This window comes from Cupressus sempervirens, chromosome 8, assembly GCF_028749045.1.
Source record: "Cupressus sempervirens isolate cs-2001-9-10 chromosome 8, ASM2874904v1, whole genome shotgun sequence".
In the NCBI taxonomy this organism is placed as follows: Eukaryota; Viridiplantae; Streptophyta; class Pinopsida; order Cupressales; family Cupressaceae; genus Cupressus; species Cupressus sempervirens.
In genome coordinates, this window is record NC_143125.1 from 455,151,479 (window position 1) to 455,175,031 (window position 23,553).

Below are 23,553 nucleotides of genomic sequence, written 5' to 3' on the forward strand. Positions count from 1 at the left end.
GGGAGAGTATTATCATCTATTTCTCAGGTTGCACCATATTTTCTTGTATTATGAGATTTTGAAAATTAGAAATCAATTGATCATTTTAATGTGACCAAGATTCACATCGAATAAATAATGAGCTGGTTATTTATTACAATGTACATTACGTTATTTACTTTTAACTTTACCTTGTGAGATAATTTTATACTTCTGTTTTCTTGGTTCTAGAATCCAATTTTGTGATTAAGGCTTCCAGTTCAGTAATAAAAAGCATTGTCTTGAACCATATGATGACACTTTTGTCAATTACATGTGCAGTGCCTTTTGAAGAGGATGACAAGGATCCAAGCATTTGGTTTCTTGACCATAATTATCACGAATCTATGTTTGAAATGTTCAAGAGGATCAATGGTAGGGCTACAATACTTCATCAGATATGTTCTATTATCTACAAAATTTAAATGTTATATGGTTGTATAATTTTTTTGTTACAAATTTATGACTTTTACTAATTTTAAACAAACTTTACTGTACTTCACAGCAAAGGAACATGTGGTAGGATGGTATAGCACTGGTCCTAAGCTTCGGGAGAATGACTTGGATGTGCATGAGCTGTTCCATGAGTATGTTCACGTTAAACTCATTCATGTTCATCTCACTTTTAACTTGCATTCAGTAGTGTTTTGTGTCTTCAGAGTCAAAAATTCTGCTACAAGTGGTTTTTAAACTGGCAAACTTTCTGAGATTTAATAAACTTTTGGTTTAACTTTATGCAGTTATGTTCCAAATCCAGTATTGGTGATTATTGACGTCCAGCCAAAGGAGCTAGGGATCCCCACTAAGGCCTACTATGCCGTTGAAGAAGTCAAAGAGGTGTTGGATTTTTCTGGTCTGGCATTATGGCTGCAAAAGAGAGAAAGGAATCTGTTTTTATTTTCTCCTGCTGGTGTGACTTACACAATTCTTGACTGTCTTTGCTTGCAGAATGCAACTCAGAAAAGCCAAAAGGTATTTGTACATGTGCAATCAGAAATTGCTGCTCATGAAGTTGAGGAAATAGGTATTCTATATAATCCTATTTTCCTTCAAATGATACAGAATCCTAATAAAAGCCGTGGAATTGGAATCACCCGCTGTTAACCTATTTTTAGCTCCAATGGGTTCTATTGTTCCTCTTTGCTAACAATAAAAAAGCATTATGAGGCATGTAGATCTTGAGTTTCTTGAATTCTTCTTATTTAAACCTTAAATAAATGAATTAAAAAATAGTCTATCAAATTTAAAGGAAAACAAAATTTGAAGTAGGCTTTTTCAAAGTAGCCATTGTCTAGCACGAATAGTTTTTTGCAAAACAATTTATGAGTTAAAATCAGATGAAATTGCATAAAATCTAAGTTACCATATTTGGCCAGTTACCATGGAATTTGAAAGTTGATTCGCCTCAAATTCGGTTCCAGATCGTTATTTCCCTGTGTAATTTGTTGGAAATTGAGTCAAAGGGACCCTGGACGACTTTTTAAACATCTGCAACGAATTTTGACTGGTCAAAGTACACCTAGAATGAATTTTGTGCAATTTGGGCAAATAACGCATCTTGAGGACTGTCGGAAGCGATAGGAACAGAGTTTTAACTTGTTGTGCATACATGTCAAACCCAGAAGAATGGTTATTGCACACGTAACAGTATTACATGAGTCCCTAACCACGAGCCTTTGAACCAATGGTCATTGAACATTTGTATTCCACTGAAGTCAAACTTACTTCTTCATGCTGTCGACATGATCCCTGCACTTTAATGTTACATAAAGATTATTGCTATTTCTTTTAAGAGTCGTTGTCCATAGATATTATCTCGAAAGATTATTGGTACATATTGTTAAGAAAACTTGATAGCTTTCTGAAGATGGCAGGTTATAAAGTTTATACAATCTAAAAATATCCGGTTGAAACGTACCATTCATAACGGTGATATTGTAGGTTGGGCCTACAACTCTACCGCTCCCTGATCAATGAATGTTTTATTTTTCTTCAATTCAGATGTTCGACATGTTCACACCTATACTCCAATGCAATTATTCAAATCATACAGCACTTGCCCAGTCCTTTACAAGACCTGAGAATTTCATTTCCACTCATCTTCGATGCTCCCTTTCTTTTATATATATATATATATTCTGTCAGCATATAATTTTTTTTTCATAATTGTGGACTTCAAAATACCTCATGAGTTTTCTCATTAGTCCCTCATAAGATCATAAGATACGTCTTCTTTACATATCTTTTGTTCATATTCCTGTAATTCTGCCTAATCTCTGCACAAAATAGTTAACCATTTTTGTAGGAATCGGAATATGGTTAAGAGACTATTTTTGATTTTGCAATAAGTATCTGTATAACTGTATATTACTATATAGTATATTGTATGAACCATGCATTATATATATATATATATATATATATATATATATATATATATATATATATATATATACATATATATATATATATATATACATATATATATATATATATATGCATATATAGTTTTTTTTTAAAATCCTGTACAAATGAGTCCAAAAACAAACCCGAATGTCAAACCCGCATACAAACCAGAATCCGAACCAGCAACTTAGCATAAAATCTTCCCAAGTAGATTTTTCTTTAATCTATAACTCCAGTGATACATTATGCTCCATTTGTGAGAGGCTTTGGTGATGATAACTCCTATGCTTTTTTGTGCAGGGGTTTTTTTATAGGTTGCATCTTGTGGGATATGACTTTTTAATTTCAATTTGCTTATTTTAGAAAGAATGCTGTGGGTAGAAAACAATTGATCCCCCCCCTTGAAGGCTATACTCCCTTGGTCTTATTAGAGCATTAAATTTGTCAGGAATATTGATTTTGGCTTTTCAAGCCATTAATAAAAGTTTCTAGTTTCAGCAAATTTCATACTCTTTGAGTAATTTGCATGATTCCTGCTTTTTCTGATGATAGATTTTTTGGATTACATCTCTAGATTGTAATGTCCCCATCTTTTTAGCAACTTAGTAGAGTTTTTAGCCTTTACGTTCTCCAAAGGCTAAGTGGAGAAATAAGAAATTGATTAAATTAATTTCTTATAAAGTCATTAAATAAACTAAAATTAAAAGGTGACTTTATATTTAATTAATTTAATTATTGCAAGGAGAAGCTTTTAGATAGTGCATTAATTATTGGAAAGGGGGAAGCCTCTAGTAATTTAATTTTCTAGAAGCACAATTAATTATTGTATTGCTAGGGAGGAGTTTCTAGAGAGTGCATTAATAATTGGAAGAGGGAAGCTTCTAGTAAATGCAATTAATTAATATTTTATTGCCTTCTAGAAGAGTGAAGGAAAAGTATAAATAGAGGTGGGAGCATCATTGCTTGGCATGGGATTATGGTGAATTGCATTTTGATAAGAGCTTGGAGGTGTGAGTTATAGATTTGTTCTTGGCATTAGAGGACGTCTATCCTCTCTTGTGACATTCTAGACGTCATTCCCTTGGGGTTTGGCCTCTGCAATTCATTGCTATGTATTTGATTTTATTAGTTTGAGAACTAATATTATTTCAGCAGTGTTTCAATCTTCAGTTTGCATAAATTCCTTCTTGTTCATGTTATGTTGTTTTTAATCTATGCAAAGACATCTTTCAGCAGTTGGTTTAGTTCTTGGGCACTACTAGGGTGTCCATTACACAGATTTTGGCATTTTATGGTGGTCCTGGAAAATTATAAATTCAGGTCTTAAGTGTGCCATGTAGGATTTTTAGTTGATTTTGTTTTTTAGAAGGAATAGAATTAAAATATATTTATTTGTGATCCAGACGTTTTGAACTTAGGGTTCCTGTTGTAAGATGGTGGGCTTTGATACCACTGTAATGGGCATCCTAGAAATGCCCAAGAGGTGGGAGCACTTAGGGCCCGTTTGGTTGCTGGAATATGATGGGAATGGTCATTGAGAATTAGAATATATTTTTGAATTTTTTGTTTGTTGTGCGGAATGGGAATGGGGAATAGGAATACGTATTCCCATTTTAGCCCAAAATGAGCATTTGTCCATTCTAAATATACCTGTAATTAGAATTGCTATTCCTATTCTCATTTTAGCTTTCTCAAATTTGGTCAAGTTTTCAAATCCGCTTTGATCTGGGGTGAGCGCTGGAACTCTGTTGAGGGACCAGAAAACACAGTCGAATTTGGATAGGGACACAACTCGTGTGCAGAAGCATGCCCATGATAGGAGAGGCCTTAGCGGATGCATTTGTAAACTCTCTTTCACCACTGCACATAGGCTATTGCCTTTGCTGTTTCAATGGCAATCTGCTGCCTTGCTTCCCGTGTCAACTCCTTGTCTTGCAAGTGAAGATGCTGAAAAACTGTCTCCATTTGGCACAAATTCGTATACCAGCAACGGAAATTGACTCTCCATACAACAACCCAGCAATTTCACTACATTCCTGTGGCTAATATGAGATAGAATTATGATTTCATTGATGAACTCATTTGAAATCGATTTGGGCTTTTTAATTGCAACATGCATGCCATCCACAAGAACTTCTTTGTACAGTCGCAAAGCCACCTCTTCCCAGTGTTGTGAAAGAATGTCTCCCCCAAATGTCAGTTTTATTGAGGCGTGATTTATTGATCTGGAGAGATAAATAAATTACCCAAAGCAAAATGATTTAGGGCTTGCAAGGGAACAAAGTGCATCAACGAATCTGAATCGGCTGTGTCTATCAAATTCTAATTTCTATCTTGCTGAACCAAACAGAGACAACACATTTCTATTCTAGAATAGCAATTCTAGAATAGAAATTTGAGAATAGCAATTCTCGTTTTGCAATTCCTATCCCCGCAACCAAATGGGCCCTTAGAGGACTTTTAGATGGGAGTTGCAGAGTAGTTTCCTTGAGGAGAATGCAGAGACTTTTTCAGCATAATGACATAGAGTGGGCATGTAATGGGCTTTGATACCACTGTAATGGGCACCCTAGAAATGCCCAAGAACTAAACGAATTGCTGAAAGAGATTTTAATGTCTTTGCATAGATTTAAACCGCATAACATGAACAAAAAGGAATTCATGCAAACTGAAAATTTAACTACTGTTGAAATAATATTAGTTCTCAAACTAATAAAATTAAATACATAGCAACTCACTAATTACTCCAGCATCATCAAATACATAACAAACTGTTCAACTTACTAATTACACTCAATCTACTTGTAGCTGGAAATGCGTCCAAGCTGCCTATTAATGAGTTGATAGCAATAAATTCCAAAGGCCAAACCCCTAGGGAATGACGTCTAGAATGTTACAAGAGAGAATGGACGTCCTCTAATGCCAAGAACAGAACTGTACATCCAAGTTCCTATCAAATGCAATTCACCATCATCCGATGCTAAACAATGAAGCTTCCACCTCTATTTATACTTCCCCTACACCCTTCTAGAAGGAAATAAAATATTAATTAATTGCATTTACTAGAAGCTTCCCCCTTCCAATAGTTAATGCACATCTCTAGAAACTCCTCCCTTGCAATACAATAATTACTTGTGCTTCTAGAAAATTAAATTACTAGAGGCTTCCCCCTCAATAATTAATGCACTCTCTAGAAGCTTCTCCCTTGTAATACAATAATTAATTAAATACAAAGTCACCTTATAATTTAAATTTATTTAGTGACTTTATAAGAAATTAATTCAATCAATTTCCCCTTATTTCTCCACTTAGCCTTTGGAGAACGTGAAGGCCAAGAACTCCACTTAGTTGCTAAAAAGATGGGGACATTACAGATATGTATTCTATCTAGTAAGCAATTACTAATTAGTGCCACCATGTTAAGGAAATTTGTTTGTCTATGGTGTTTTTTGGATTTCATATCAGTTCAAATAGATGTCATTTGTCTCATCAATGAATGTGTGCTATTTTTTGGAAGAGATATATTCTTCTAGTTGATTGAACATATCCTTGGTTTATTTTGTCAATATTACATTCAAGATCTTTTTCCCATTCTTTACAATAAAGCACCTTTGTTTGAAATGAATGTACGAGTCTATCACCTTGAAATGAGGAATTGAGAACTTTATCGAAATAGGTATTCCCGTGGGGAACACCAATACAACTTTTTTGGAAATGGATTACTCAATTTTTGAAGCAAAAACAGACATCATGCAGGGAGAATATTATGTTTTAACAAATTGGAAAAGCTTATATACTTGAATGTGAAATCAAATCACATAACAAATGCCTCTTGTTTTCCTTATCGATACTAGCAGCAAAATTTCACCATCTTAAAATTGAAGTTTAATTTTTTTACTTCAAGGTTGTTTCCACCATCAACTTTCCCAAGTGTGAGAAAATTAATTTCACATTAAAACATGTTGAAGCAACTACTAGCTATCTTGCCTTGTGCTATTGTAATGTTTAGTTGATGCTTTCTTATGAAAGTATTGAGAGGTGGTATGTCAGTTTTGGAAGAATATAAAATATATGCCAAAGCTAAGTCAAATGTATTTATAAGGAGGCATGAACCTTGTAAAGGGAAAACTGACAAAAACTTAAAGAATATTTCACGTGAAGAAACGTGAAATGATTGCTGTGAAGGATATAATTTATTAATAAAGTAATGGAAATATTTCGTTGTGAATATAATTTGAAGTTGCCTCCAATCCAATGTTCCAAGTTTAGTTAGTTTGCATGGCTTTGTATAATTACCAGTACCACATCGGGTGGATTAACCATCTTTCAGTGTGATAATTATAAGAAGGAAATGCATTTCCTGTTTCAGCCAATAAATCGTTGGTTTTCCCAGCAACTCTGAGTGCAAGGACTAGGTAAATAGCCAAGGTCAACTTGAAATCAGGATGCTATTTTAGTGTGTTTGCATGGCTTTGTTTGATAAATACACCATGCTTTGTGTATTTTATTTCAAAATTCCATTATAACTTAAGCAAAAAACCTGTCAGTGTTGTTTTATTTGACAAGATTTTCGCACAAATTTCTGACAATCTTCAGATCTGGATTAACACTGCAAAATATTACCTATACTAGTTAACACTGCAATATACCACCTATACTAAGGGTCCAATTGGTCAGTGTAAAGTTGAGTTCAGGGTTTCAATCATTGAATTAACAACTTTTAACGTCCAAGAGGCTCAAAATAGCCTATGGGACAGTCAGCCGTTGCCGCTTTTGTCTTCTGCATTTTAATCCATTTCCTATTCAAGGAGATGATGAGAACCTCCAACTTCTAACAAGAGACAAGAGTCATGATACTGGCATGTTTGTCCCTGACGCACCTTGAAGGCATTTCAGGGCATAATAAAGTGTTTTCTCTTATTCTACTGCAACAGAAAAAGAAAAAATACAGAGCCTTTCACTCCTTTGCTCTTCTCTCCGTTTGATCTTTTCTACCAGCCCATTTTCCATTGGACGAGGGGAGTTAGTTCTTAGTTGAGAAATAAGAATCTTGGTTCTCTATGGCTTGTTAACTGCTATTTATGCTTTTTGTTGATGATTGCAAAAGGGGTTGAACTTCTCATGCTAGTACCTGTTTTTCCGTAGCATTTTACCCCAAAAATATTTTTGCAGAATTTATACATGACATTATCTCTTTTCTCATTGTGGGTCATGCATTCAAATAAATACTAAATATTCCTTTTACTCATTTGTTTGCTGTTTTGCTTCATCCATGTCTTATTTCTTTCACTCATGTTGTTACTGGAAATGACCCTAGGCCATCTAACTACTTCCATTTGCTCAATTTTTCTTAAATATCGTACGAGGCACACTATATCAATCGCTTCAATAAGATTTGCCCCTGTTTTATGATTCAATGCCTAAAACAGATTTGAACTTTGCAGGACTATCTATACTGTGATTCCAGATGTTGCAGATTTTTAGATTATTACCTTATTTTTCTATGTAATTTATAGCTTGAAGCTATTCTGATGCCCTGCATTTTACTCTGGAAGGACTTTACTCAACTTAGTGATTTCTGTTAGCACAAATGATGACATGTCTTAACAATTAATTGAATACTCATTAGATATTTATTTCACAAAAGATGCAAATGATGATATCTATCATCATCATACTACTTCCAGAAAGTATACAAAATGATGCACTATTTTGTCCTATTTATAAGTGTCAACCTTCTTCTTGTTCCTAACAGGTATGTTTTTAACATCAGAAGGAGGTCCACAATGAGATTATCATTAACATCTTTGACATCTCTATATGTTATTATGTTTTGACAGAGTTTGTTCTCTGTTCTGTTGCAGGTGTAGAGCATTTGTTAAGGGATGTCAAGGACACTACAATTAGCACACTTGCAACAGAGGTCCTATCATGTTCTTACCTAGACTCACTTTTTCAATTGCAGTCTTCAGTTATTATTGCTTCTTTTGTTTTTAGTGGCAACATAACTCAATTTGACTATTGTGCACAACAGGTTAGTGGAAAATTGACAGCCCTGAAGGGTTTAGAGGCTCGATTGAGAGAGATACATGGATACTTGGATCTTGTGGTCGATGGGAGGCTTCCACTTAACCATGAAATTCTGTACCATCTGCAGGTATGCAAGAAATTCTCTAGTTATATTTTTTCAGAAGGCTAGATCACTTATTGTTTGTCATATAACTGGTCACTGGATTAATGTAGCATGTAATGTCAATGTGGGTGGGCTATAGGCTTTTTTAGTGCATTCATGTTATGCATAGTTTATCATGACCGAGGGTAAAAAGGGGTTTGTAAGTTCCAACAGTCATCATGGACAACCATTTGCTATATGATGCTATATTTATATTTTAAATTCTTTGTTGCTTGATATTGACAATGGATAAAGATTGGAATGGACATATACAATGTCCTTTGCTTTTTGGCTCCCATTGATTATATTTCCCAGGGTAGATGAAGCTATTCGTGCTCATATTCCTTTCAATCGAAGAAATCAACCTACAAAATAAGTAATATCACAAATTACAAAGAGCCAAAATTCAAATATAAATAAATTACGGAATATTTAAATTTGAATACAATTCACAGAATGAGAAATTTGTGGTAGAAGGCTGATTGTCATTTTTTGCAGATGTTTGATCATGCATGCTGAAAGTTCCATCACATTAGGTCATTTATTTTTTATCTGCCCTTGAATGCCATCATTTTTGTGAGTTTCATTAATATTGGCATAAGTTCCTTCAGAGGATGCAAAAGTTGCAATTTTTTTTATAATTATTAAAATATGCTGGAACTTTATATCATCTATGTGAAGGCTTTTCTGTGTCCATCAAGTATCTCAGTATCTATATTTGGTGCTGTTCTGTTTGGCATTACTGGTATCTCACAATGGTACTAGAGATTTAATTCATATGTTAAAATTTTTAGAATCCTATATTTTTAAATTTTAACCCTTCTTATTTTATATATATATACATATATACATACATACATGTATATTTGTAGTTTGCTGGTTCTTTTCTTATGATATCTTTGATTTGTTTTACTTGTGTACCTATGCAATGATAAATTGTACACAATGTCTTGGTGATCATTTTGTAGGGTGCTAGTTTTAAGTTTTTTTGTGACGATGTCTCTGATTTGTTTTAGTAGTGCACCTATTTAGTAATAGATGTTATGTTGATAATGTGGTTTATCCTTGTCAGTATGACAAGTGATGTAATATTGGCTCAAAGGGCAAAATGGTCTTCATGAGCCCACCTATTAGCATCAAGAATGACAGCCTTGATATTATTTGTTCGTTTTATTTTACTTTGCTTGGGAAGAACCTAGTGTGGCCATTTTACGTTTTGGTAAACAAAAAATATATATAATTGCCAAAATATCAAAATATCTAATAAATCTGCATAGAAGGAAGCTTTTAATATATAATATATTGATTCAATATGTCAATCCAAAATGAAAACTTCAATCAACAGATTTCATACTGCTCTTTTATTGAGACCATCAAGATCAACATTTGGTTTGTTTGAACCTCAATCAGTTCTAGTGCCACTCCCACTAGTCATGTCATATTTTGAGTCTGCCTCATCTAAATAGATTATGACAAACTAATGAATAGAAGCATCTAAGGTATCCCACTTAGGAGTTTGATTCCAATGCCATGTCGCTCCATTGTAAGCATCTTATGTGACAAAAGGCACAATTTGGAGCGTACATGATCCAAATCCTCAGGCTTAGTTTGCAGCTAATCTATTGCATTCAATCAAGTGGATAAAGGACTCGTGAGTCCAGTTAATTAACAAAGACATACAATCTGCTGAAGCTGCTTATAAATTCAATACAATATTTTGTGATTATAAAACATAAATTATAAATTATAGCCACTAAGTTACTAAAACTGCCACCTACTTAGTATAAATTACAACAGCTATGTTTTTTTTTTGATTGATAAGAGGCAAATGCCCATTTTATTAATATCAAAATATTTACATATAACCCCGTTCAAAGTGCAGGCACTGGGGAAAAAAGAACGGGTGGCCCAGGACCGTAGTCCTGTATACGTACATTTGCCCTAAATGGGACTTAAAGAGGGCATCCCCTCCTTCACAAGAAATATTAGAGGGAATACCCCCTATTACAGTGAATTTCATGAGTAAGAATGGTACATTACAGGTTATTTACAAATGATATTTACATTTGAAAGAGACCTAGTGCAATGTTGAAGTGACACCTTGATGGTAACCCTCTGTCTGTCTACAGTCCACCTACCACACAAAGAACAACTACAATGCCAAGATAACATCGAATAGGGTTAGAGTATAATAAACCTGAACAACTTCAATAGTGTCTGGGGAGCCAGAATAGAGATTCATTTCCTAATCAAAATGTATTATTTGCCCACTATAAAAATTCTAATTAAACAGATTGGATTACTATCAGACGCCCCAATTGTATTCTTGAATTACGACTTCAGTTTAAAGAGCTATTTCATAATCCGAGCACTACTAAGTATTGAAATCTCAGACAACGGCTTGGGAAATAAAGGAGACTTTTCTGCTTGATCCCAGGCTCGGTACAAAGAATTTGCATGGTGAAACCCAAGGCATAGCTTTTTTTAGAAGAAACAAACACTAGCTATAATTTTCACTTGAATTTGATTGATATAAAAGCCCTTCAATAACCAAATATTGCAGGATAATCATAGAGCATTGTTCATCATTATACTTAGCAAAGACTCGTTAACTTCTAATAAAACCAACCATAGTCAGTATAGTTCCTCTCTATGCTAATAGCTTAACGATAATGCTAAGATTTAAGTAAAGCATTGGGTATAAAGTTAAATAAAATAAAATGTAACGAGAGTTTTAGAGCTTGAGTTTCAGCGAGCTCTGTAGATTAAGTTAAAACAAAAAGCACAAGATGGCACTAGTCCACTCGAAAGGCCTCCCAAAGGTCCTCAATAGCAGCCTTGAGGGTTCTGTCCTATAGGATATCCTCCTCCTTGAAATAACTCTCTAGCCAATCTTCTTCTATGGGCTCAAAGATTGAGCAGAAATAAAAGAGGAAACACAGGGTCCTCTTGTAGGAATCACTTTCTACCGAGAAGCTAGCTGGGTTCTCTGTGAAGATGATTGGGTAGGTGACAACGGGTTCCCCTTGAACATAAAGCATGTTATAATCTTTTGCTAATGGGATGGTAAGGTCATCCCCAATATTTTGGAGTGCAGTGTCCAAGTCAACTAGCATAACATCTTCAAACAATTCCCTACATAAGGTGGCAATGAGATCATGGTCCTCATAGAAATGACGAGTAACTACAATGAACATGGAAACAATATTCGGGTTGGACTGGAATTTGTTAGGGCTGTTAACAAATTGGGTCCCTAAGCAATGTAGGACAACACGCCAAATGACCTTGTTCTATGCTCAACTTTGACAATCTGCATAATGTGCTCTATTTTGATAGGTTTGTCAAAGGCCATGAGCCAAGATGGGGAAGAAAGCTTGATCGGAGTATCCATTGAAGAAGAGTGGAGCCAAGAAAGGCAATCGTTGAGATAAATAGGTGAAGGGATGCTTGCTGATCTGTTGCTATAAATGTCATAAAGGCATTCGATTTGATCACTAAGAAAAACTTCCAAAAAGTACTGCCCTTAACATCAATGAAATAAAGATGGCGTATATTGTAGGACAATATTCTTGGTAAAGACGCCATCTGGTGGGAGATGTGACAAGGAAGAGTAAATGCAAGCCATCGAAAAGAAAAGCAACCTTAAGTAGAGATATACGAGGTCCAACTATCTAGAGAAAACATGATTAAAGTTAATAAAAATAAATAAAAATAAATAAAAATAAGGGGGTTAGTTTTGAGAATGGAGAATAGTTTCCTCTTTACCATCCGTCCCCTCATTAGCAAGTTTATCTGCTACAGCATTACCCACTCGATATATTTGGTTGATGGTGGAATGTTTTATGAATCTAGTTAGGTCAAGAGCCTTAGCTAAGAGGGAATTTAATCTCCAGTTAGGCATTGATTGGTTCCCAATGCATTAACAACAATAACCGAGTCTCCTTCTATTTCAACTTGGTTGAGGTTTAATTTAGTGCATAACCACAACCCTTCAATGAGGGCCTTAAATTTTGCTTCATTATTCGAGGCTATACCTATTGGTTTCGAACATTGGCCCAACAACTTTCCTTCATTTTAGTTTAACCCAATTAACAACTGGAGGGGTCCAATTACATAGGGCTCGTTTTGATTTACTATCCTCACTATCTTTGCCATCGAAAGTTGGTAGTTTGAGACTTGGCCATTTGTTACACATTTTTTCATCCTAGATCGTCATAGATTTAGATGAGCCATTAGAGTTTAAAAGTTTGCTGTTGAGGGTTTCTATGATGAGGGCTTCAATTTTTAGGGTTAGCTGTTTCCAAGACATTCTAGAATCTTTAAAGATTCTTCTGTTTCTTTCCTTCCATGATTCCCATAGAATTATGGAAGGGGAGATAATCCATAGGCTATGGAAGATGCTGTTAGAATACAATTTTGGCCAAGGGAGCATGAGAGACTGTTGTATTAGGGACAGCCAACTTAAGGTTCAATTTATTTCAAAACCAATACCAACCTTTGAATGAATAAGTGCATGTTAGAAGGATGGATGTGATCCATATCCTCCTCAGCATGATGGCAAGGAGGACAGCGTGGAGTTTCCTCAAAGACAATTCTTTTTATTCTGTCTGTTGCCAAGATTCTTTTTTGAAGGGCCAGCCATGAGAAGGCCCCAACTTTAGGTAAACATAGGGAGTTCTAGCATAATGAATAAGGCCGTTCCACCTTAGGATGATGTTTTAGATTGATTAGATAATTGTAACCATCATTGGTATTATATTCTCCATTTTTGGATCCATCCCAAATTATGATATCTTTTGATCTTGTAAAGGTAATGGTTTGGTGTTTCAGGATATTAGAGAGGATTGATTCTCCCTCTGGCGGGATATGGAAGGAGGACAGTGATTTCCATTTCCATCCCTGTGCAGACTTAGTGTCATCCACATAATTTATTAAGAAATGCCCAAGTCTGTCTTCCAAAATAGTTCTAGTGGATTGAATGGAAATGAGCTTACTAATTAGCCCCGCCAAGAATTTGTCCAAAATCTAATTTGGTCTCTTGTTCCAATTTTCCAAGTGACCTTATTAAGTATGATAGGTCTACAAGATATCAAGAAATTCTTTAGATTAGATCCCCTCGGAGGGTTTTTTGTTCTAAGAATACTTAAAGGGTCGTTGGGAAGAAGGTATTTGATAAGTAGCGTTCTGGCCCATTTCAAATGTGGATAAAATATCATTTTCTAAATCAGCTTAGCCTCTAGTGCCGAAGCTTGGTCCTTCAGATTCTTGATGCTAAAGCCTCCTTCCTGCTTAGGTTGGTAGACTTTGTCCCATGCCAGTAGTGCAATTATCTTAGCGCAATTATCTTTTTATCTTCTGATCCTTGCTCTAGATAATTCTTTAAAAGTTTATTGAGGTCATCTCTAAACTTTGTCGGAAGCTCTGGCATAGATATATGATAAATCGACATACTAGATAGAACAAGCTTAAGCATAGTAATTCTCCCAGCTAGGGATAAACACATTCCCTTCCATGATTAAATCTTGGATCTTACCTTACTCACGAGGTTTTCCCAGCCGGATGCCTTTTTTTGACCCAGATCTTAAAAAACACCCAAGTATTTACAAGGTAAAGAACCCCTCTTAATGTTAAGGATTGTACTAATATTTTGTTCCAAAGCAGCAGAGGTATTGAAGAAGAAGACCTCATATTTGGAGAGATTAATATCTTGGCCTGAGGCCCTGTTGTAAGAGCTAAGGACACTGTTTAGAGCCTCTGCTTCCTTGCAGCTAGCTTCCCCATATAGCATGGTATCATCGACAAATTGTTGGTGGGTGGTTGCCTCTTCATCCTGTGAGATCTGGATTCCTTTAAGGGAATAGTTGTGTTGAAAATTGCTCAAGGCTCGTTCCAGAGGCTCATACATAATTGTAAAGAGGGAAGGGGGAAATAGGGTCTCCTTGTCTTAGTCCCCTAGATGAGGAGAAGAAGCCCTCAGGAGATCCATTGACTAGGGCCTGAGAACTTGGGAGTCAAAATACATTCAAAAAGCAAGTTTATCTGCCATTTAGAAAATCCAAAAGCCTGAAGATATATGCATAGGAATCTCCAGTCAATTTTATCATAGGCCTTGCTAATGTCTAGCTTGATCATCATGCTAGGGGCTCTATTAAGATAAAATGTATAGGTCAGTTCTTGTGCAATAACAATTCCATCGTAGATTGATCTTCCTGGAACAAACCAGTTTGCTCCTCACTTATAAGAATTGGGAGAGGTTAGTCATTCGATTGGCTAGAGTTTTAGACAGTAGCTTAAAAAGGGTATTGCATAGGGAAATAGGTTGAAAGTCGTTGAAGTTGTCTATTTAATTTGTTTTTGGAATCAAGGCTAGGAAAGTCTGAATGACCTAATTAAGAAGCCCACATGAGTTTCTAAAACTATCTAGAGCCTCTGTTATTTCCTTGCCCATAAAATGCCAACATTTTTGAAAGAAGCATGTAGGAAAGCCATTCGGCCCTGGAGATGTGTCAGGGGACATTTGAAATAGAGTTGTTGTTACCTCTTCCTTAGAGATTTCCTGAAGTAGTCCTTTATTTCGTTCATTGGTAATTAGTTTGGGTATATTATCAAGCAGGGCATTTTGAGAATTCAATGGAGATCCCTCCAAGTTATTTAATGTATCTTTAAAGAAGGAAACTGCCTCACTAGCAATATCAATGGGTTGTTCCAATGTCTTGTTATCTTTGTTATCTATTAGAGTTATTCTGTTTATAGCCTTTCTTTGTTTGGTACTACTATGGAAAAAATTGGTGTTTCTATCACCCTCACTCGGCCATGTTTCTTGGGATTTTTGCTTCCAGTACACTTCTTCTTTAGCTAGAATATCTTCCAGTTTTTGTCTTTTATGTATAAATCTTCATCCATACCTCTTTTCATAACTTCTCTATTGATAGATTTTAGATCTGCTTCAATCACCCTTTTCGAGTCAAAAATGTTGTCAAAGTGGGATTGGTTCGAATGGATAAGGTTCTGTTCTATAATTTTTAACTTTTGGACAACCTTGTATAGTTTTGATCCCTCAACTTTCGCATTAACCCACCAATGTTCCAAGGTTGGGATCAAAGAGCCATCCTTGAACAATGTTAATTCAAATTTGAAAGGATTTCTTGCAGGAGTTATTTTAGTCTCTATCGATAGAAGGACTGGGTAATTATTGAAACTTGAGAACGGTAGAGTCTCAGATATCAGAACAGAAGCCTCTTTTGGTAGGTTACCTGAGATGAGAAATTTATCAAGTATCTCTGAAATTTGACTAAAGCCTTGTCTTCTATTATTCTAGGTGAAGGATTTATCGTTAGATTTAAATTATAATAGTGCTGATCTTTGCAACCAATTGTTAAAGTCTAGTGACGTTTAGGATAACTTTGAAATAACCCCACTTTTTTCTGATGAAGATGTAATGGCATTGAAGTCTCCTCCCAGTATGCTTGGGGAAAATGAGGATTGTAATTGGTGCTCAAGTTCCAACCAAAGGGCTTTTGTCATTGGCTGGAGTTGGACCATACATATTGAAGAGGGTAAATTGAACACTATGAGCTCTTACTTGGATTGACATCCAATACCTTTCCTTTCCCAAAGGTATGACAACAATTGACAGGGGGTTCCATATCAAAGCCAACCCTCTAGAGGCTCCTATGGTAGGGCTCCCACAAATTTTTTTGGAACCAAGTTTTCTTTCTAGGGAATTTAACTCATCTTGATTCATTTTTGTTTATTGTATAATGATAATATCCGGTTTATATTGAGTAAGACAACACTTTAATAAGAGTTGTTTGTTAGGGGCCTATTGAGTAAGACAACACTTTAATAAGAGTTGTTTGTTAGGGGCATTTAGGCCCCTAACATTCTATGTAATGGTCTTCATTTTCCCGTGGGAGGTACTTCCCCTTCCATGCATTAAACAATGTAGTGAGTTTAGTTTGACCAACAACTTCTGCATCTTGTGACCTTAGTTCATTTAGAGATTTCCTCCCTCTTTTTTATGGGAGCCTATTAACATTTGGGGAGGCTCTTGGTTCTAGATATTGTCCCAATCCATGTAGGTTATCTTTGTTTTTCATATTGATTAAATCATTGCGAAGGTCTTCATGGGTATATCCATCCCCTCCTAGTTTCAATAGTTTAGTAATAACTTTTTCTTTCTCAGTTGTTAGGCCTTCCTCGACTGCCTCCTTAGTACACATTGAGAAGTTGTTTAGTTAGCTAGGCGCAAAAGGCCTCTTTTTCCTCCTCGCCCATCCTTGAGGTGTAGGAGCCGATACTATTTGCGGATAAAACATCCTCCTCCCTTGTTACAGGAGAAGATATAACTTCATGTCTTAAGTAGGGACCGAGAGGAATAGGAGGGCTGCCCGGGGCAAGATTAGGGACCTTATTCCCTCTCATATCAGGAGAGGGGGAGGACTGTTGAAGGTCTATGCTGGTTTTTTTCATTGAAGGGGCATAATTTCTTTTCTCTATTTGCTTACCCGATCCCCTATTCTTTGAAGAAACCTGTGAGAGACATGCATTCATATTTCCCCCATCGAAGGATGGGTTGTCCATGATAATAAAGCCTCTTACATTGGGGTTGAAGGTGATGTTCAAAGATGGATGAGAGAGAACCCTTCGGGATGATCCTAACCTGCACATGATTTTCAATTTCCTTCCAGGAAAGCATTGGTTATAGGACGTGTAGTTTGAGTAATAGTATGTGGCAGAGAGTTGATAAGAGGATCTTTTGTTGGAATAAGCTGATTGACTTTATTCCTCAGCACTTGCCCAATAAATTGATTTTTAGAAATCATTCCTTTGCGTTTTCCTCAGATGTGAGCTACCATAGTTTTCCATCACAAACACCCATGAAAATCTCAGGCCGTGAATAATAAATGGAGTGGTTTGTAATGATGCTTAAGGGTTTCAAAGATGTTTCTCTGATCTTAAGGTCAACTAGTATTTTAACCTTTGTGGATGCCGCATAGTTCTCCAACAAACCTTTGGAACCCCCAAGGGAGTCCAAAATTTGACGAAGAATGCCTTCATCAATAAGTTCAACAGGGAAATTTCAAAAGGAAACCCATTTTGGAATAATTTGGGAGTTTAGGGCTTGGGGGTTAAAATTTGGTTTCCAATCAAAGAATTTAACATATTGACCGTCTAAAAAGAATGGACTTCCGAATAGCAGATTTAAGTGCAATATTTTTGCATGTAATAAAGAGAGTGTTATTGAATAGGTTAGTAATACTTACTTGGTCTTCCAAGAGTGAGATCATGCAAACAAAAAAATGGGACGGTAGAGGATTGTCTCCACTCCATGTCACAAAAATACCCTGAGAATTGCAAAGATCCCACATCCCATCCAAGTGAGGGTTGCTAATGATTAGGGTTTGAAGATTTGTCGGAGGCGCTTGATCTGGCTGCTGTGGGGTTTTCTGAAGGGAGTCTGCCGGGCGATTTTTGAGAATTGCAACCCTAGGAGTTCTAAAGTGACTCTTTTGTTGAGAAATTTTTGGATTAGGGTTTTTTAATTCTACAACCCAATAGGATAGAATTGGCAGCAGATGCAATTGACGGGATTTGGGTAGAAATTACCCCCAGTTTTTTGTTTCATGCTACTCCTCTACCGAGATCTGAAGGATTTCTTTGTTCAGGAATCAGAAAATTATCAGTCTTGTGTTGTTTGGGAGGGATATTGTTTGGAGGCTGATAAGTTTGACGCTTGGTCATGGCAGCAGTTGGAACCCTAGCCCCTTTTGTTGAAGCAGGATGATCCCCATATCCAAAGCAGAGAAGGAATTGCGAGTGGAGATCGTTGCTTCCACGTTTGCATATTTATCTACCAGTGGCAGGGACAAATTGTGATCATCGTGAGGAGCAGAGCGGATGCCAGGATTCAAATAGTTACCCAATTGCTTGCTTTGGCTTCGCGGAGCAAATACTCGACTTCTCCATTCACCTTCGCGTTTTCACATTTTTTGCAATTCAAAATAAAATGAAATGAATAACATTACTGAAGGATTTGATCAAAACAAATCCACAAAGCCTCTCTAAATACCTGCATGTAAAAAACCTGTCACAGAAGAAAAATATGAGAGGAGGCAAGGGTTTTGCTCTGAAAAATATGCTAATGCATTCTCAGACATGGAAGAGATAAAAAACAATTACAAGAGTTCAACCTTAAAGGTGAACGAAACCCTAAAGCCTAAGAAAGCTAGGTTGCACATTAATAATTAATTAAAAGAATTAATTATTAATACACCCAAGAGAAAGCTTAAGTACTAAAGAGTAATAACTTAACTAATTAAATCAAAATGATTTAAGTAGTAAGGAAACAAAATATTACTCTAACACCCCCCCTTAAGCTAAGTGAAGGGGAAAAGCTAACCTAGCACAACTATGAAAGCAGGAAATGGGTCCCGGCAACAAGGCCTGATCAGGTACCCATACAAGGAAATCTCTGTAAACTGGAGACAAAGGAGAAAACCCAGTGGGAAAAACTCCTCTTCAAAAAGAGATGAAAAGACAACAAAGAAAATGGCTCAAGAGACTCTCAAAACCATAAGTACAACCAGCCCGCCCCATGAGAGAGAGAGATGAGACATCAAAGCCCCCCCAGAATGATGGAGCCCTTGTAGAAATGAACGAACCAATGGAACTCCAATGTGGAAGAAACAAGGGCACAAAACAAGGAAACCACTGAAAGACTGGAAGGCCTAACTGATGCTCAAAGGAGAAAACATGAGTATCATGAAAGGGAATTCTCGATGCAGGTGTGCTGACACTGTCATGAAGGAGGAGATGGATGTCCTCTGTAGAATCCTCAACAAGTGATGGATGTCCTCTGTAGAATCCTCAACAAGTGCACCTGGAGGCTCGAAGAAAGGAGCTGGAGGTTTAGGCAGAACTAAAGAAGAACCCTGTTGAAGAGAAAAGATCTCAACTGGATGTGGTGTGGTAGTCAAAACAGGGATCTTGGGAACAATACAAAGGTTCAAGTGTCCTGACTGCACCATATGATGCTCTTGCGAAAGAGAAGAGCTATGCTTCGACCATGGAGATGGTGGACCAAAGTGCGAGAAGATGTAGAGACAGGGGGTATGATCAACTGTCCCTGTAGATACAAGACCTCCTGTTGCACTATCTCGAATGAAGACTGAATTTGCAGTAAACTCAACCGTCTTCCCTGATCCACTACGTGTAAGCTGATAAATCGAGAGAAGGTTTGCAGACAGAGATGGAACATACAATACATTATTGAATGTGCCAGCTTGAATGCCAACTGAACCTTTCTCGCAGACTGTTAGGGCAGTGTTATTCTCCATGAGAATATCAGGAATGGGAGAAGCCTCAATAGTGGAGAAGACCCCTTGAGAAGATGCCATATGGTTAGAAGCACCTGAATCCAGTATCTAAGGGACCTGGGAGGGGGATGCAATGGATGGCTGTAATGCATGACCTTGTCCAAAATCCGGTGTAGATGTCGAAGAGATGGAAGAAGATTGAAAGGAAGACCCTTGTGAGGTAGAAGAGGATGGAGAGGAAATAGTGCTCTTTTGAAGAAGAGCTTGCAAATTTGCAATCTGTTTCTCATAGCCATCAAATCTCTTCTGAAAACAATGTGACTCATCATGAGGTCCCTTCCAACAATAGGAACAGGTGGGAGTCTCAGTCTTCTTTTTCTCCTTCTTAGAAGAAGACGATGAACCAGTAGAGTGCTGAGAAGAGGAATCATATATCTGCTTCGGCTTCTATGTATCCGAAGGTGACTTGGCAAGCAATGCTTGTGATTGTGAACCTGTAAGTGAATCCATTTGAGTGAGCTTTGACTGTTCATGAGTTAACCTGTCACAAAATGTCTCAAAAGAGGGCATAACAAATCGATTCCCCAAAGCATCTTTGGTGGAATAGAATGTGGAAGCAAATATTTGAAAATTCCCTCGAAGCTTTGAGAGAATCAAATAGATGCACTCAGTATTAGTCTTTGTCTTTCCACAACCCTGCAACAAGGATCTCTATTGAGAAAACTTCATCAAGAAGTCATCAATAGTTGGAAACGAATCTGGTGCAAGTGATGTAAGCTTTGTCTCTATTTGAAGTGCCCTGAACTCATTCATAGTACCAAACAAGCGATGAAGCTTGGTCCACATATCCAGAGGAGTATTACACCCGTCCAAATGAAATTGTAAACTATCTAATACCTGTAATGCAATCAATCCGATTGCCTCATCCATTTTGTTTCAATGTTGCATGATCTCAAAAGGCCTCTGAAGAACAGGCTGCACTGCATCTAAACATGACCACAACCCTTTTGACCGGAAAAGCCGAGTCATCGAGGTCTTTTAGGTGTGATAATTATAAGGGGTCAAGAGTTCTAGAGAAGAAGTGGTCTTGGCCATTGTTTTAGAAAGGGTTTGTTATGCTTTCTGATATACTGATATAATAACAAAAAATAATATAAAAATGCCCTCCACAATGCAATAAATCGAACCCTAGCTTACAAATAGATTGCGTAAACGAGAGAAGAGCAAAAAAGCTTCAGATATGAATCAAAAATACTTGATACCAAATACTGGTGAAAAGTCCGAGAATTTGGAAAGTGCTTAAGAAGAGCTTTCCGACGCTTTTTTTGGAACGGAAAATGGAGCTATAACGAAGAAGTTATGCCCCTCGGAAGATAAAAGCCATCAACAGACTTTAGGCACCAAAACAGGTATCACTCTGGAAAAAAATCTCAAAAATTTCTTCTCCATCTCTGTCTCAGAATCAACTTTTTGACACTTCTTTCGGATTGAAAAAAGACCCTCCTATGCTTGAGTTATTGCAAAAAAACTAACAAGGGCCCTGGAAGAAGATAAATTATTATTATTTTTAAAAAAATAATAAAAAAAATTCAAAAAAAGCACTGCCGGAGCGGAGCTCGGGCGGTGGAGTAGCTGAGCTCGGCCGGCGTGGTGCTTCGGCAGAGCGGTGTAGGTGGAGCGGATCTGTAGCGGCGCTTGGGCGGCTTGTCGGTGGGGCAGCGGACGAGATGGGGCAGCATGGCAGTGGAATAAAAAACGACCATCGGTGTTTTTAAAACGCGACAGCCGGTGCTGGGCTGGTCCCAGATGCGCTGGAAAATAGTTTTTTGGCACCGGAAAAGTCAAGCGGGCCGGAAAACTGTTTTTTTTCGGCAAATTTTTTTTTTTTTTTTTGATTTTTAAAAAAAAATATTGCCTTGTAACACGTGCAGAGGCTGTATGGCCCTGCTGTGCAAATTTTTTTTGCCTTCCAGAGCATCATTGTCCAAAATGGACAAACTTCATATGGAGACGAGTGTTCTGACACCTACTGAATCCATCCGTGAAGTCTGTTTAGCCTCAAGCTGCTCCGAAAATCAGTGACCCCCCTATTTTTTGAGGAAATACCAGAAAAACTCCAGATCTGTTCTGTCAAACCCTCGTTCTCCTTTTTTTCCAAATAACGAACAAGCTGCAACAGATGTGGCTCTGATACCATGAAGGATATGATCAAAACAAATCCACAAAGCTTTCAAATACCTGCATGCAAAAAACCTGTCACAGAAGAAAAAGACGAGAGGAGGCAAGGGTTTTGCTCTAAAAAATATGCTAATGTATTATCAGAAATGGAAGAGATAAAAAACAATTACAAGAGTTCAACCTTAAAGGTGAACGAAACCCTAAAGCCTAAGAAAGCTAGGTTGCACATTAATAATTAATAAAAGAATTAATTATTAATGCACCCAAGAGGAAGCTTAAGCACTAAAGAGTAATAACTTAACTAATTAAATCAAAATGATTTAAGTAGTAAGGAAATAAAATATTACTCTAACAATTACAACTATGTTGCGTTTACTAGAAAAAGGGGAATCAAACATTATAAGCTTTACAATACTAACAAAAAGTTAAAAAAATTTCCAAACAGATTCGGGAAAAAAAGAAAAAAATTGAAAATCTTATTTTGTATTTCATTTTATTTTTGAAAAGTTACACTGGACAAACTTACATTTGATTGATAAATCCTGAGATGAAGCTCTTTCTTCATAGCATGGTAGAATAATTTTGCAAGTTTCTACTTCGAAGAAATATCTAATATCTTCAAGATTGAAAAATGACAACTAAGAATTATTTTAAAATAGTGTTTTGGTCTCTAAAATGTTAATCGAGGCAGAAATGAGTGAATTTTAAGAAAAAGGAGTGGAATGGCATGTACTCCAGGAAACATTATGTTTCTCAAGTCTTCTGTTGTTTTAGTTAAAAAAAAGATTTTCAGCTTTTTAATATTGGCAGCTGTTTGTGTGTGGGCCAAACCCCATGGCATCCTGGTCCAGAACCAGAACTGGAACTGGGATCTGTACCTAGTTCCAAAGTGGTTTGGATACTGGGTGGCTTTTGGGTTGTCTTAATGAGACAGGAATTTTCTCAAGGCGGCAATATTAAAACATTTTTTTTTCAATTAAAGATTTTATTCCTTACATAGCAAATACTAAATATAAATTTGAATGATAACAAAATCAATATACATTCTGGAGCATGGGTGAACCTGAACTATGTACCAGGACCAGGATTTGTACCAAATTTTTTCTGGTGTTATTATAGCCTTGTGCTCTGAGAGAGCCTGATAAAATTGGTGCCTGAGGCAACAGTATATCATTTTTGTTAGTCACAGTTTTTTTTTCCTTTCTGCAATTTCATTGTGATCGAGAGTTTCTGACTCTCAAGATTATTTTACATGCAGGAGAGAGCCCGGTAACTTTGGTGCCTGAGGCATCAGTATATCATTTTTGTTAATTATGGTTTTTTGTGTTTTCAGTTTTGTTGCAATTGTGAGTTTCTGACTCTCAAGATTATCTTACATCCAGGATATATTCAATCTGTTGCCAAAGTTGAATATAAACGAGTTAAAATAAATTTAATGTCAATGCATAACAAATGATCAAT

The 23,553-nt window shown here is 36.6% G+C and overlaps 1 protein-coding gene across 1 annotated transcript in view; it reads left to right on the forward strand.

Moving 5' to 3' along the window:
* LOC149543193 (26S proteasome non-ATPase regulatory subunit 7 homolog A) overlaps positions 1–23,553 on the forward strand; it is a 28,564-nt gene that overhangs the window by 3,909 nt on the left and 1,102 nt on the right. Inside the window, exons 2-7 of the mRNA XM_089798066.1 lie at positions 301–393; positions 524–605; positions 759–855; positions 967–1,042; positions 8,289–8,347; positions 8,459–8,581. Of these exons, the coding sequence (XP_089654192.1) occupies positions 301–393; positions 524–605; positions 759–855; positions 967–1,042; positions 8,289–8,347; positions 8,459–8,581 (530 nt within the window). The remainder of the gene's footprint in view (positions 1–300; positions 394–523; positions 606–758; positions 856–966; positions 1,043–8,288; positions 8,348–8,458; positions 8,582–23,553) is intronic.